This window comes from Anguilla rostrata, chromosome 14 (assembly GCF_018555375.3).
Source record: "Anguilla rostrata isolate EN2019 chromosome 14, ASM1855537v3, whole genome shotgun sequence".
Classification (NCBI taxonomy): Eukaryota; Metazoa; Chordata; class Actinopteri; order Anguilliformes; family Anguillidae; genus Anguilla; species Anguilla rostrata.
The window spans coordinates 21,709,843-21,724,192 of record NC_057946.1 but is presented as its reverse complement, the minus strand read 5'-3'; the positions used below and the strand labels follow the sequence as shown (position 1 = coordinate 21,724,192).

At 38.8% G+C, this 14,350-nt stretch overlaps 2 protein-coding genes across 9 annotated transcripts in view; one reads left to right on the top strand and one right to left on the bottom strand.

Moving 5' to 3' along the window:
• The window catches only part of wdr91 (WD repeat domain 91), a 58,492-nt gene extending 55,601 nt beyond the window's left edge, over nucleotides 1–2,891 (bottom strand). For both annotated transcript variants that reach the window (XM_064309117.1, XM_064309120.1), the window contains exon 1: nucleotides 2,268–2,891. The gene's annotated coding sequence lies outside the window, so the exon portion shown is untranslated. The remainder of the gene's footprint in view (nucleotides 1–2,267) is intronic.
• Nucleotides 1–4,024, top strand: part of rab27b (RAB27B, member RAS oncogene family) — a 41,744-nt gene extending 37,720 nt beyond the window's left edge. For all 7 annotated transcript variants that reach the window (XM_064309130.1, XM_064309129.1, XM_064309127.1 and 4 more), the window contains 4 exons: nucleotides 263–348; nucleotides 1,118–1,221; nucleotides 1,753–1,876; nucleotides 3,301–4,024. In XM_064309130.1, the coding sequence (XP_064165200.1) occupies nucleotides 263–348; nucleotides 1,118–1,221; nucleotides 1,753–1,876; nucleotides 3,301–3,487 (501 nt within the window). In that variant the 3' untranslated portion in view covers nucleotides 3,488–4,024. The remainder of the gene's footprint in view (nucleotides 1–262; nucleotides 349–1,117; nucleotides 1,222–1,752; nucleotides 1,877–3,300) is intronic.
• The last annotated feature ends 10,326 nt before the right edge of the window (nucleotides 4,025–14,350 follow it).

The window sequence follows — 14,350 nt, the reverse complement described above, 5'->3', positions numbered from 1 at the left end:
CAATACTAAAAGCCCACATCTGAACTCAGACAAGGGATTATCAATCTTCTTTGACAAACAATGCAAGGTTTCTTAATTCAGGAATATTACAAAAAACTTTTTTTTTTTTAATAACACCTAAAATGTAATCTGAAAACCTGCTTTGTAGCAAGTCATGTATAGGTTTCACTAAATGTCCACAGCTTATCGTTTAAATATCTGTGCAAAGAGACTGGTGTTGGTGTTGGAGTTGATGTTTCTTTCCATCTCCGGGGTCATTCAGGTATACACGGCAACCAACTCCAATGGGACCACAGGGAAGACCTTCAAAGTGCACCTTCAGCTCTGGGACACGGCGGGACAGGAGAGGTAGGTACCGCCCCCCCCGGCCGGATCATAACGTGACACGCAGAGGTCAAGAGGGTTCACACCATCGTGTAACTGCCATCATGAGTTACTTTCTGTTTGGAGGTCCTTATAGGAAGTTTTGACTACTGAATTCTAAGTCTGTTAATTGCCAGTTATTCAAACTTTTCAGTGAAAATAGACTTATTTATCATCTTGCTTCTCATGATTAAGGTTTGTTGGTACGCTTAAATATCTATTCTTTTTTCCAGAATGACTTGGTAATAACTGTCGTCTGATCTTTGTTGTTAAAGACATTAATCGTAGCAGGACCCGCCACTGTAACTAGTGTTTGAAGTCATTCAGTTGCGCATTATCCCAACTGAGCTCAGGGTTTGCACACAGGCCAAGTGTCTCTGCCGTGCAAAAATGGGAGGATGCAAAAACAATTGTAAAACCGGCCTCTGTGAAGGAGTTCAAACACTACGCAGCCATTTCACCCTCACTCCACTGAGACTCAAATGAGACCCAAATGAGCCATTCCCTTTCCCGTCATTTCCATACACGCCCACACAAATTACAGTAGTTACAGTAACTGACTTGTATATCCGCACAATAATCCCCGTTTAATGAATTCAGAAATTACCCATATCTTTTTGCACGGCCAGGTTACTTGGCACAGTGGGTTTTGCCATATTACTGTGGTTAGGCCGCTGTACTGTTCTGTGGAATTGCGATGTGTCCGCACAGAACAGCGCCGTTTCATGAGACAGCTGATTTCCATGTCTTCCAGATTCAGGAGCCTCACTACAGCCTTCTTCAGAGATGCCATGGGCTTCCTGCTCATGTTCGATCTCACCAGTCAACAAAGCTTTCTGAATGTCAGGAACTGGATGAGTAAGTCACACAACACGATAAGTCCAGGGTTAAAACACGGTATTTGATCAACTGTAAATAGCTCATGTCGAACATGGCGCCACACTTTTTGTTTTCTGCTTTCCAACCCCTTCCATTGCGGACTCATGAGACAAGCATGCACTATCCTCCAAGGCGCATAATGTCACCTGCTTCTTTACACACTGCAGTTGTGCTTGCACAAACATGAGGTGGAGGAAGACGTATGCTACTCAAACGGTGAACTGTGACAGCCTGATTGGCCAGGGTCCCTTGTGCACGATAAGACATGGCAGAGATGCTAGCAGCAGCGGTGCATTGCCCAGCAGGGTTGCTGGCCACAGTTGGCAGTAGTTTAATAACAAAAAAGAACAATTAGCCTAGACTGTGGACAGGAATGGAAATATTAACTTTATGAAACCTGCTGCTTCAAATGGGAAGCCACTAGCTTCAAAAACCTTTTTGTGAATATTGTGCCTTCACTGTCATTGTTTCAAACACCCAGGTTAATCACATCTTCTTTGTAAATTTCAGGTCAGCTCCAGGCCAACGCTTACTGTGAAAATCCAGACATAGTACTAGTTGGCAATAAGGCAGACCTGGCTGATCAAAGAGAAGTGCAAGAGAAGCAAGCGAAGGAGCTAGCAGACAAGTATGGGTAAGTGGGACCTTATAAAACTATGAATACTACATCCATCAAACTAGGCACACTTGTCATTTCCCATTGAAATTGTGACTAGTTGTTAAAAATAACGCTTTGTTTAAAAGTTGAATGGCAGTTTCCACAGCAACAGTAACAATGACAATGTCAAGAGAAGTCTGTACTGATACAAAAAAAAAAAACCCCAGTTTAGCAGAGAACTGTTTTTATTATGTATTTATTTTTACAATGCAGCACCAATGTGTACATGACAATTTATAGTGACATGAAATTGGATTCAGAGTTCTGACCAAGAACTCCGAAATTTGTAGAGGACCAATGTGTGTGTGGAGCATGTAACCTACCACAAAACAAATGAAACCTGAATAATCCAAACGGAGAAACTTACCCCAGACGTAGGAAGCAGTCCTTTAACCCACAACGGTCCAGTCTCCAAGGCGTTTCCCAAGGCCTGGCGTTTTCCTCCTTGTCTCCATTAATTTTGGAGCAGTTCCTTTAAATTTCGTTTAAGCGACAAATAACCTACACGTGAAAGGTACGCGCAGTCGTAGGTAGAACGTGAACTAGCTATACAACAAAATCACGAGTAAAGTGAGAAGGAGAATAGATTGCTCCACCGTCATTTCTTACAGCAGGGAATGGCAAACTGGCGTCTTTTAGTAGTCTGATGCATTGAAACTTCAGCTTCCACAATATGTTTCTTGAAACGACGAAGCTCATTAGCCAAACTGTTAACGACGCATCAGTCCTTTACGCTATCAAAAACAGCTGGAAGCCGGGTTTCTACAAAAGCGCGTTAACATACGGACTATTTAAAAAGCCGTTTGTGCTTGTAGTCTATTGTAGCCTACATTATCCTCTTTCTCTTTACAATACGCGCTCTCTAGAACTTCTCCTCCTCGGAGCGATCACACCTTAATCTTCAATTTATTTATTTTTCGATTATTTATTATTGGCGCCCAACACGATATAGGTCATATCCGATTCTCACCTTAATTTTGAACGTCCAGTTAATCCCATCTCAGCTGCGTTTATGACCGAACCCCACTGCAGGGGAGACACGTGGATGTGCGTGTTGTGTCAGGACATTCGCAACGCTGTTCTAAGTAAGAGACGAATTGTAAACACCATAAACGTCATATTTTAGCATAATAATAATTATAAGAAAACATGTCACAAAGAGGAGCAAAGAAGGCTATACTAACTAAATTCACTTTCCACTATTCAGTCAATAATCAGGAAGTTAATCATTTGCTGACTGCATTTGCATCCTTGGAAATAGCACCATAGAAGTATGTACTGGAAAATTAATACCAGCTTTACTCATATTGATTCCCTAGGTTTTCACTGAAAATGAGAAAAGAGCTGCCACCCACCTGGTGAAATAAGGGGAAAACTTTCTGTCTTCTCATTTTTGTCAGGATCCCTTACTTTGAGACGAGTGCAGCCACGGGTTCGGAGGTGGACAAGGCCGTGATCACACTTCTAGATCTGGTGATGAAGCGCATGGAGCAGTGTGTGGACAAGCCCACCCAGGATGCCCCCAACGGGGACGGCGCCAGCAAACTGGCGGCTCCCCCTTCCAACGAGAAAAAGTGTGCATGCTAGGCCAAATCTTCTCCCGCCTCTCCCAAACCTTACCCCCCCCCACCCCCACCACCTTGGCAGGGCCCCCACCTCATGGATGAACACATACGCAGAGATACACTCCACTCACAACACAAGTAGATGTTAGACAACAGAGGCATGACAAGTGAAACAGGAAAGTCTAAAAGATTCCGGTACTCCTTCTTGGTACTCCTGGGCCCTTATTTGAGTCACTGTATTTAAGAGTATTTATGATGGCCATTGTGCTGCCATTTTCCACAAAAGCCCTCCTGATTCACTGCCTATTAACCCACATTAATCTGCTAAACTGTAGATTTTCCCTCTATGACTTGAAAATATTGCCTTGTTAATTTACACCCTACCATTTGAGAAAAAATGCACCTGCTGTTATGCAGAAGTGCTCATTTCTCAAGAATGCGTTACTATACGATCTCAAATATGGCCAAAATTGTTTTTAGCATTTGTTCTTATGTGAACCACTAGGGAACCCAGTATTGCTTGGAATGAGATGAAACGTCATATAATCAAAAAAACAAACATTTCTCACTATGATATACTGAAGATCGTGTGAATATGCTTCAAAAGCTGGTTTGTATTTAAAAGGTCCTTGAATATTTGTGAATAAGAGTCATTTTTAATCAATGGCTGGGCAGTAATTTATCCTTCAATTCCTTAGTGTTAAAGACACCAAGAGACGTTCCCAACATTCCATCTGTTTCATATTCTATAATGGAGTGAGCCTCTGTGTCTGCTACTGTTTAAGGAGAGAGTGACAGGGTATCATTGCAAGGCAATGATTTGTCCTTAAATTTCCTAATGTAAAAGCTGCCAAGAGACTTAATATAGGCTTTCCCAGCATTCCTTATGTTTCATATATTATAATGGAGTGAACCTCTGTGTGTATGTCACTGCTTAAGGGGACATTGCCGAATCAGTGAACCTCTTTAGCTCTAGCTGCCTAGATTAATAACTGATAACTGCTGTTTTTGTGCCAAAACTCATCCTATTTTTATTACAGTTAGTTCAGCAGTGTCTGCCTTTGTACACGGGGCCTTTGCTGTATCATAGCAACCAACATAGCATGGAGATATTGCACACATTTTTCTCCAGTACTGCAAGTATTACAGAATCACACACCTCAGTCCTGCATACATTCTTGTGTACTGTAATACTCCTCCACCTCATGGTATTCCTGAATGTAACCATGGATACGTTTTCCTGTCACATGCATTGGTTTCGTAAAGCTATGGTATTCTTTTGAGACGTTTAAATTACGCGAAGGTGTTGAAGACAAAACAAACGACAGTTCTGACAAATGTTCTCCTCTGAAAAGAAAAAGGTGTTCAAGTGTAATCTTTGTGCTATAATTGGGTGAAGTGGGAATTGTGTGTGAAACCAATCATGTAAGAACATGTAACACGATTTTTAAAGATCAAGTTTTGTGATGTACTGTAAGTTTACAGTAGTAGCAAAGTTTGTGCAATTTTCTTTTAAAAGTATTGCTGTTGAGGTTGCCCATGATTTGTAACTGTATGTGTTTGAACAGATAATTTCTCAGTCTTTAAGGATTTTACCCGTAAAACACTGAATATTCTGTGTTTGCATGTCAAGAAGATGATAACACCAGTATTTTTCTACTTTAGATACTATTTTACAATAATTAAGGCCTCCAGTTTGGGACATTAATGTCTCCAAATGGGTTTTTGATTTTCAGTAAACTGTACACAATATACAGTAGTATTAGTTACATAGTCTACAAATATATAAGAAAATATCTGATTGAAACTTCTTCCCCATACCATGAGCATTCACTTGTCAAATTCCACCTCATTTGTGTTTTATGACTACTGCTATTGAAGGATTAGCTTCCTTTTTACTTATTATATGAAACCAAAATTGCCATTAAAAATAGTAATTGATTAATGACCCTAGTAGGTGTATGAATATCCTAGGTCTCCAGATCTTTGAGAACTAATGTATTATTCATTTTCTCTTCTCTTAGAACAGAATTAAAAATAAATGTTTTGGACTGTATGCATATCCTATAGGCATCTGAATGTGCTGAGATCTGGCCTGGTATCATCCATATACAGTATGACTAGTGGAGAAAAGCCTTTATTTGTTGTGCATTAATATGTAATAATGCCTGCATTTATGATATTATAAACAAAAGCAATTGCGTATAGCCAGTACAATATAGTCTATAGTCTTAATATGCTGTACAGAATGAATTGAGACAGAATTCATGTAAAGCACATTTTAGGTTAGCATTATCCGTTGTTGAATTGTTAATCTAATTATTAATAAAACAGTTATTTAATCTAGAATGCATATCAAAAATTGTCATTACAGAAAGAGAATGACTAAATATGGTATATTTATACACCATCACAAAACATTAAACAACCTTCTACAGTTAGGGCATGAATGGTAACAGTTGTGCCTCCAGGTTATAGCATACACCGTTTTGAGAAACTGAATCAGAAAACAGCACAGAGATTCATAGTATAGGTCATTGTAATTGTCCGAGAGCACCGTTAAGTATGAAGTGGGAAAACTGTAGAGCTTATGAAATAGTTCTTATCTGGTATGGGTCCACGAAATCCTCCCTTTACAGTGAGAGCATTATATCCCAGTGAATATTTTTGTGGTGAAAAGTCAGTGAAATTCCATCTAGGCATTCAGGTGAAAACCTGGTTATAGTTGTTTGAAAAGTGTAAGTTTTCTTGCTGACTAGAACATAGCTAGGCTACATCCAGGAAAGACGTGAGCTTTATTGGGGTTAACCTAGTTTGTTTATGTCAAAATATTTCTCAACCCTAGATTTCCACCCCACTAGATGTCTATAGTCTGGCTTTTGCTCACTGGGATAGTTCTGCTTCCTGACATCCTCCATGGAGGCAAATGCCTGTTTGCTGCTGTCTCAAACACATGTCCTTTAACGTACAATTTCCCTAATTAATAAGGACTGCCGTGAGACTAAAAGGCGGTGAAAAATGTCAAAGCCTGCTACCAAAAGCACCACGTGGTGACATGTTTGCACACCCTGGAACATTAGCGTTGTTTCGGTACACAAGCGTTCGTTTCAAGCCTCATCTCTGTGCATCCGGCCACATGAGGGCCATGGGATTCAAAGCTGACATTCTTTGTGAAAGGTTTTATTCACATCAGCCGCAACGGCGCGCAGTCAGAAAGGTGGAAGATTCCGGCCTGGAATTGCATGTCTTCTTAGTCAAGCATAGGAAATACCTTTAAATATGACAATCTCTGGACCAAATTTGAGACTTTTTCTCACCAATTCGTGCTTTTGTAGTCCTCCTCTCCCTCATTCCATTGTCCATTTGGAAATTAAGAAATGGGCACTTTCTGTACTGACTGCCAACAATGACAAGAAGGTTAATATCACTAGATCTCTGTGGACAACCAAGTCTTAGAGTACTCACAAACCGCTCACATTTTTACTGTATCATTGCATAGCATGTGGATTTATTTTTCGAATTGTAACTTTGAGCAAACTGATTACACGATTTAAGAAAACAAAAGGTCTACAGTTTGCTTACTGTTGTTTGAACCTGTCATTTTTGAAAGTTTACATTGTCTGGAGGATTTCCTCTTTGCTGTTGCGTGCCTGTAATGCTCTTTGACCAATAATATCCTGTATAATCCTTTGTATAGGTTGTGAACAATTAAAAATATTAATGCAGAAAAATACTAAGCAAAACTATATATATATACATATATATAGAGAAGATACATAGACATAGATATATGTAACTAAATATCGAGTTTGAATTGGTATCTTGAAGAGCATTATTTTTAAAAATGTTCCATATGTACTGGAAAAAAAAGAAAACATGCTTTAAGTATTGACATGCCTGAAATTTCTTAAGTGTGTGCACTAATTATATTTTGCCAGGTTGTTAAATATTTCAATGCACCATTAGCATGACCAACCTGGGAGTGAGCTTTGAAATAGTCAGTGTTATGATATCTGTGGGTCTTATCAGTGTGTCCCCTTGAAAAGTCCAGTCTGTCTCTGTTTCTCCCTGGAACTGCTAAAACTGAAATTGACTGTAACAGAAAATGACTAATGCGGTTAGCTCAATCTCATTTACTTGATTGAATGATGTTTTGTGGCAAATGTCAGCTTTTCCCTCTTGTTTTTGTTTTAGAGGCTGTTTTGTGAGATTATTTAGTTTGATGTAGGTTTATCTAGATCCAGGATTTTTTTATTTATTTTTTAGGTGACACACTAAAATAATTTCTTTTTAAAAACTCAAATAAAGTTTTAAACACCACATGGTGCTTTATCAATTGGAGCCTTTGCTGTGTCTACTATTTACAGTTTTAAATACTTTAAATGTTTATTCTCAGGTCACAAGGTGACAGATCATTGGAAGTATGCATGATTTTATGGATATGCAGTGTTGTAAAACTCACTAAATGAGTTGGAAGTTAGAGTTTATCTGAGAATATTCTGTAATAGCTGTCTTCAAGTGATGACATCTAACTTATGGGGTAATTCTTATTTGTGAAAAGTGTGATGTCATAAAGAACAGCCCTTGAAATCTTACCGTGCGTTCTCAAGTTCTGTTGATAAGCACATCTCTGATATGACAGATTTCCCAGTCTTTGGAGGCCTTATTAGAGTGGTTAATAATTATAATTTGTAACTAATCACAATAAGCGGCCCCTACATGTCCTTCATAAAAGTATTTAAATATTATACATTTTTGTAAGGAGTAAGCTCTTTCTAAAGTGCAACATGTCCCTGAAAGTCCCTGTTTGTGCTTAAACTGAAATTGATGAAGACCCACTCCTATGTGGTATAAACTGCATATTTAAAAGCAAGGTGATGGATGGCTGATGGATGTCTGTACTATAGGGTTGAATTCAGATTGATCTCTGGCAGCAGTCTGCCTGTGACATCAACACAACCGATGTTCACTCTTGAGGACAGATATTTTGAAATTAAAGGTCACAGGTTCCTAAAGGCCACAGGTTTGATTCCCAGGTTCGACACTGCCATTGTACCCTTGAGCAAGGTACTTAACCTGTTTTTCTTCAGTGTCTTCATATATCCAGCTGTATAAATGGATGCAATGTAAATTCTATGTAAAAAAAATTGTGTAAGTCACTCTGGATAAGAGCATGTGGTAAATGCCTGTAATGTAATCCAAAGAAGCTAATGAAGATTGCTAATGCAATGTTAAAAACATGGTTTGGAAGCATTCTGGAGAGCTTTGGTATTCAAACTTTGACATTTTGAGTATTCAAAAAAGAAAAAAGAGATTTGGGGCAGACCAAAGGGGAAAAGGTCAAACTGTTCAGGATGTGATTACTTGACCATTTTATCTCTGCTTGTATTTTTCATGTCTTTAGAAGAAAGCCCCATTGTGTTAAAAAAAAAAAAACAGATTGGACTTTGTTGTAGTTCTACTGTGCAAGGTGCTCAAGAAATGGCGACAAGTCAAACTTTTAGATGTCTGCAGTATGTAAGCAGAAGTGTGTTAAAGTCATTGAAGGCAAAGATGTCTTTTAAACAAATTATTATGATCATTAAAAATAAAAACAGTAATATAGTTTCATTTGTAAGTCTTTTTCAAGAACACCTGGATTTTTTGCAGTGAATGACTGTGTATCCCAGACCCCTGGAAGTCATATAAATACTGATTGCCATTAAATTGTATTTATTGTATGGTATTTATTGTAGTTGTCTTTCTTTGTACCTTGTTAATATTCAAAAAAAGGAAAAAAAAAGAATTCATATTACAGTTTTGTTCCCTTTATTGTTTTTGTTTTCCCAGCACAGTGAACATAGACGAGCATAGCGTAGCAGTATAGACTTGCCACACATACTGTAAAAGTTGTCACTTTGCCAGGTTGTCAATCTTGATTAGAAACAAACATTAACATTTAAATGAGGGTGTTGTATAATCCCTTAGGGCACTTGTGCAGGAGGTGGTTTTGCATGAGTTTACTGCAGTTTAATTAGCCAATACACATTAGACGGACATAGTTTCTGCTGCCATTGTTTTGCATTGCAAAATTCAATGAAACTTATTTTCTCATGTCTAGTTTTAGGGAAATATTCCCATTCACCCAAATAAAGGCCGTTTCTACATTTAAGGAGATGAGATGCTACAGAGTGGGGTTGGAGAAATGTGGACAAAAAATGTAAATAGATGCTTTAGGGTGAAATTTTTTTAATTGTTTGTAGAATTAATTGTTGGCAGTAATAGTGTCAGTACATTTGCCAACATCTTTCTGGTAGTGTTAAGCAGAAAGATGAGGTGATATTAGCTACATTCAAAGGGTGGCTTATTGCCTTGAAATATTGAAGTAATGCAGGTCTGATAAAATCAAATGGGATGAAATGTGATCAGAAAAGAAAAAGCAGACAGTGGCAGTGCAAGCTGGGCTAGTAATTATATTGAAAAATCCAGAAGGAAACCAGGTCAGGTGATTTTCAACATTCCAACTATTCCTTTAAGACTAGCAGATTCCTCAAGGTAGGTTTATAAAAACAGTGGACGAAGTAGGAATATTACAGTTTGTAAATTAATATTCTACTGACTCAGTCCCTAACCCATTATGAGGTTTAGAGGATAGAAAACTGATACAGTATAATGATGAGACTAACCCCCATTCTTCACAAACCCCAGTAATAAGCTATTCAGCTTTGGAATGATGCAAATGGAAGGCCTGCAACTTTCTAGTCATCTCATTCTGTTCAGCGAATGAGGTTTTATTATTTTATGCCACCACGTCCCTCTCTAATCAGTGGACAGCTTTATTTAAGCATGATACACTTTTGTATTCACAAAAATTCAGCTTTACAATTGGATGGTCATATTATAAACATCTGCTCCCTTTCCAGCCTCTCACATTGAATCCTATCCCCCACCCTCCCTCACCTCCCATTACTATTGGTAAGCTATTACTACTGGTAAGTAGGACTTCAGCTTCAAGTATTTTCTATAAACAGAGCTGGCATACTTCTGGGGTGGGAGAGCCGGCATATTGTTTTCCCAGTTTGAGAATCCGATCAGTCGAGGCCTTTTGGAGCACTTATTCCAATGCGTTGTGCAAGGCGTAATGTGTCCCCATAGATATTCATTCAATGCCTCCCAGACAATGGTGTTCATGACCACAGGTGACACAGTGAAATCTAATAAAACCATAATCAGCTCAGCATGAATTTCACGAAGTCCTCATCAGACAGTTAAAATGTACCAGACTGCCAGTGTCTTCTTTGTATTCTTTCAGAAGAGAAAGACATTTCTAAAGCACGTAGAGTATGATCTGAAATTACTGTGTTAGGCAGTAGTCCATTCATGAAAAAGGTATGATCCATCCATCATCTAACCCACTTATTCCTGGCCGGGGTGAAGGGGGAGCTGGAGCCTGTCCCAGCATACACTGCGAGAGGCAGAAATACACCCTGGACAAGTCACCAATCCTTTGCAGGGCACACACATATTGAAAGGGGCACTCAAACCAACAGGCAATTTAGAGTCTCCGATTAGACTAAACTGGGACCTTCATGTTGTGAGGCGACAGTGCTACCCACTGCACAATCATGCCACCCGAAAAGTGTGGTGTACATGTGTTACTTTTGTTTAATTTTGCCACGTGCCAAATTCCAGCCAATTTTTCCCAGCTCCAATAACAATATATAACAATAAATAAGTTGGTAACGCCCTTCATAACAAAGTAACAGTACCCTCAAATGTAATCTGCATAACATACACTGTAACCATCGAATCCATTGATCATATGTGCAAAAGCTAGCCAGCTGAAACAACCTGTATTCTGTAATACATTTTATAACTTAAATACCATGCATACATGCAAGGAATCACTGTACACACTCTTCCTGAATTACCCTGTCTATACTACACATTCCCCATTTGAGTACCTCATGTGATGTGCAGGTGCACAATATAGTCAATTTCATTCTTTATTTGTTGGTCTGGGCAAAATCATCTGAGACCAGCCTTGTCATCAATGTGAAATACTATTTTCCACGGAATCAGACACTTGGCATAATGTCCTATCTGAATGTCCAAACACACTGTTATGTATGCCACAATGTTGTCACAACTGGACGCATTAATCCAGAGCTGTTTGCCTCATGAAATTTTTTTACTGTTTTCCACACAATGAGATTTATACAGCTGGTGATTAGCCACCATTTCCAAAAATGCAAAAAAAGAAGCTCCATATTGGATTGGAATCTCCAAGACTTCAGTCATGATTGTAGAAGCCCATCTGCCTTTACGCAGCGAGACACGCGCACTAGTCTGAGAGTATTATCGATTTTAGACGACTTTTCTCCTGAACGGAGTCCATTTTATTTTCGTTTTCTGTGCCTCCTCCTTAGAGCTGTGCTGTTCATCACCGGCCTACATGCTGAGACAGGAATGCTCTGCGCCTGAATCTTAATATGTCATTAATGTGCAGCTCCCCTTGTCTGACTGGCTCTTCTGGATCAGGTCACATTTAAAAAGACAAGATGCGTCTTTGGTGTTTAAACAAAGCTAATGGCTTGTGTGTGTGTGCGTACGCGAGTGCGTGCACGCGTGCGGCACCGTGTGTGGGCTGAGATGGACTGACAGCCTCCATCTGGATTTGTGTTCAATTAAATCCATCTCGTTGTCAAGGAGGTCCTTTCCCGCAATATGTTTCAACATGTCACGTATGCCGTTGGACAGATGCACAATCTCTTCTTGTGTCTGTTTTTATTAGCAATTAGTTAGGGAATACAAATAAGAGACAGGAGAGAACCGTTTCCAATTTTACACATATCTATGCAGGTTCTCAGGGACAGATTTTATGTTGAGTATCAGGTGTGTGTGTCCGTGTGTGTGTGTGTGTGTTTGTGAGAGAGAGAGAGAGAGAGAGAGAGAGGGAGATTTGGGTTTTGCCCTTTGGTGATTGCGCATGAAACCAACAACAATAAAGGATGCACTTACTAAAATGTCACCGCAAGTGGTATTGGTATTTGGTATTTTCCTTGTAAATGCCCAAATTTCTCTTTTCTTGCCGTATAATGTCTGTACAGAATTAAAAATGGCTGGAGTTGAGAGTGCTGAGATGGAGAACAAAAGGTTGGATTACACACTCCACAAATCTGTTGTATTAACCGCAATGTTTAAGCACATCGATAAGACTGCTTTTGGTAAAGTATCTTTCTAAAGCTTTAGATCCCAAATAGGCCAGAAACAGAGGGGAACAACATGACCCGGTCTTGAATCCAACAGCCTGAATCATGCCTGTACACTGCCACCGTGTTACTGCCACTGCCAGAATTGTATTACTTTCACAGGGTCCATAGGTGTCATGGCGTCATATCTGACAGCTGGAGGAATACCACTGTGCCATGTGTTATTTAAAATACATTATTTATTGGTTTTGCACCCTTATCCAGAGTGACTGGCACAGCGTAGATTTCACACATTATTCATTCATACAGCCGGATATGTGCTACAGCAGTTATGAACCTTATGCGAGGTGTCAGAAAAACGGTACAACAGCAGTATCATGCCATGGATCACTGGTTATACTGTCAGGCTAGCTTCCTGTGTCACAGGATCACCCCCACATTAACATCCCTGCATTCCATACCTGTGCTACCTGTTACTTACAGGTACACAATGGAGCACAATGGAGCACAGATGACTAGGACTACTGAAGACTTGTGACGTAGAGGAAATTTCACCTTAATATTTGTTCATACTGACTACTTCAAAAGTAGAGAAAGTGGATATTTTCAGATTTTAAAATGATATCATATTGGTTTCCATGTGTTTACTTTATTACCAAGTCTAAATTGCCAGGTTTACGAGTAGAGTATTTTACAAGGAATAGTAAACTAATAATAAATTATAAATCTTGTACCTAAGGTCATAACCAAATGTCTATTGGCAGTTGATGTAATAAAATATCCAGGGAAGTATAAACTATGCATTGTAGCTGGCCACACTCGTCAAATACAGACTAGAAATCAGAATTTGACTTTAAATACAACTGTAACTACAGAAGCAAGCTTGTGAGTATATTACTACAGGGAACTTTGACCAATCACATACCCTATGCCAGCTGTTTAACACAAACTTATTCTCCAGAAGGACATACAGTAGACTGCAGCCACATGATTGCACTCTAAACTACAAATGCACTTTTACTAGATTCTGTTTTTACAGTGTTTAAGTTAAAGCCAAAGGAAGTCGAGCAGAGGAAACAAAATCAACTGCCAATTTGACAGAATTTACCTAACTCTCCAAAAAAGAAAAAAAGATATACAGCCCAGCCTACAGATGGCGTTGATGAGATGCTGGCATTCATTTACAAGCTATCTCCTCAGGAGACAGATTTAACTGAATTCAAAAATGCTTTCGGAACAGGATGTGCTATGTTGCTCTTTATGTTCTTCAGTAATTTCTCCAAAAAAGAAGTGTAATTGTTTGAATTAAAAAAAAAAAACAATTGCGAGAATAATTGTTGCCATAAAGAGAAAAACATATGCAAGCCTAAATTACATAGGATTGTGTCACTGGGTGGCAACTTTTGCAAATTATAATTATGTAATTCTTCCAAGGAAAAACATTAGACTGATCAATAAGAACCACTAAGGTCTCAAAAAAGAATTTAGATAAAAAAGACTACATTTTTTTAATGTGTTCAGGAGTCAAACAATTATGGTTTACCTACATACTTCAAAGAGTGCGTAAATACAGTTACATTATACCATGATTGTAAAAAGTAAAATAATATTTGTAATAGGCCGTGCAGAGTCATATTGTGATTCTCACGGAGACACATGCAAGCAGAGTGCTTACTTAAGGTATCATTCCTCTA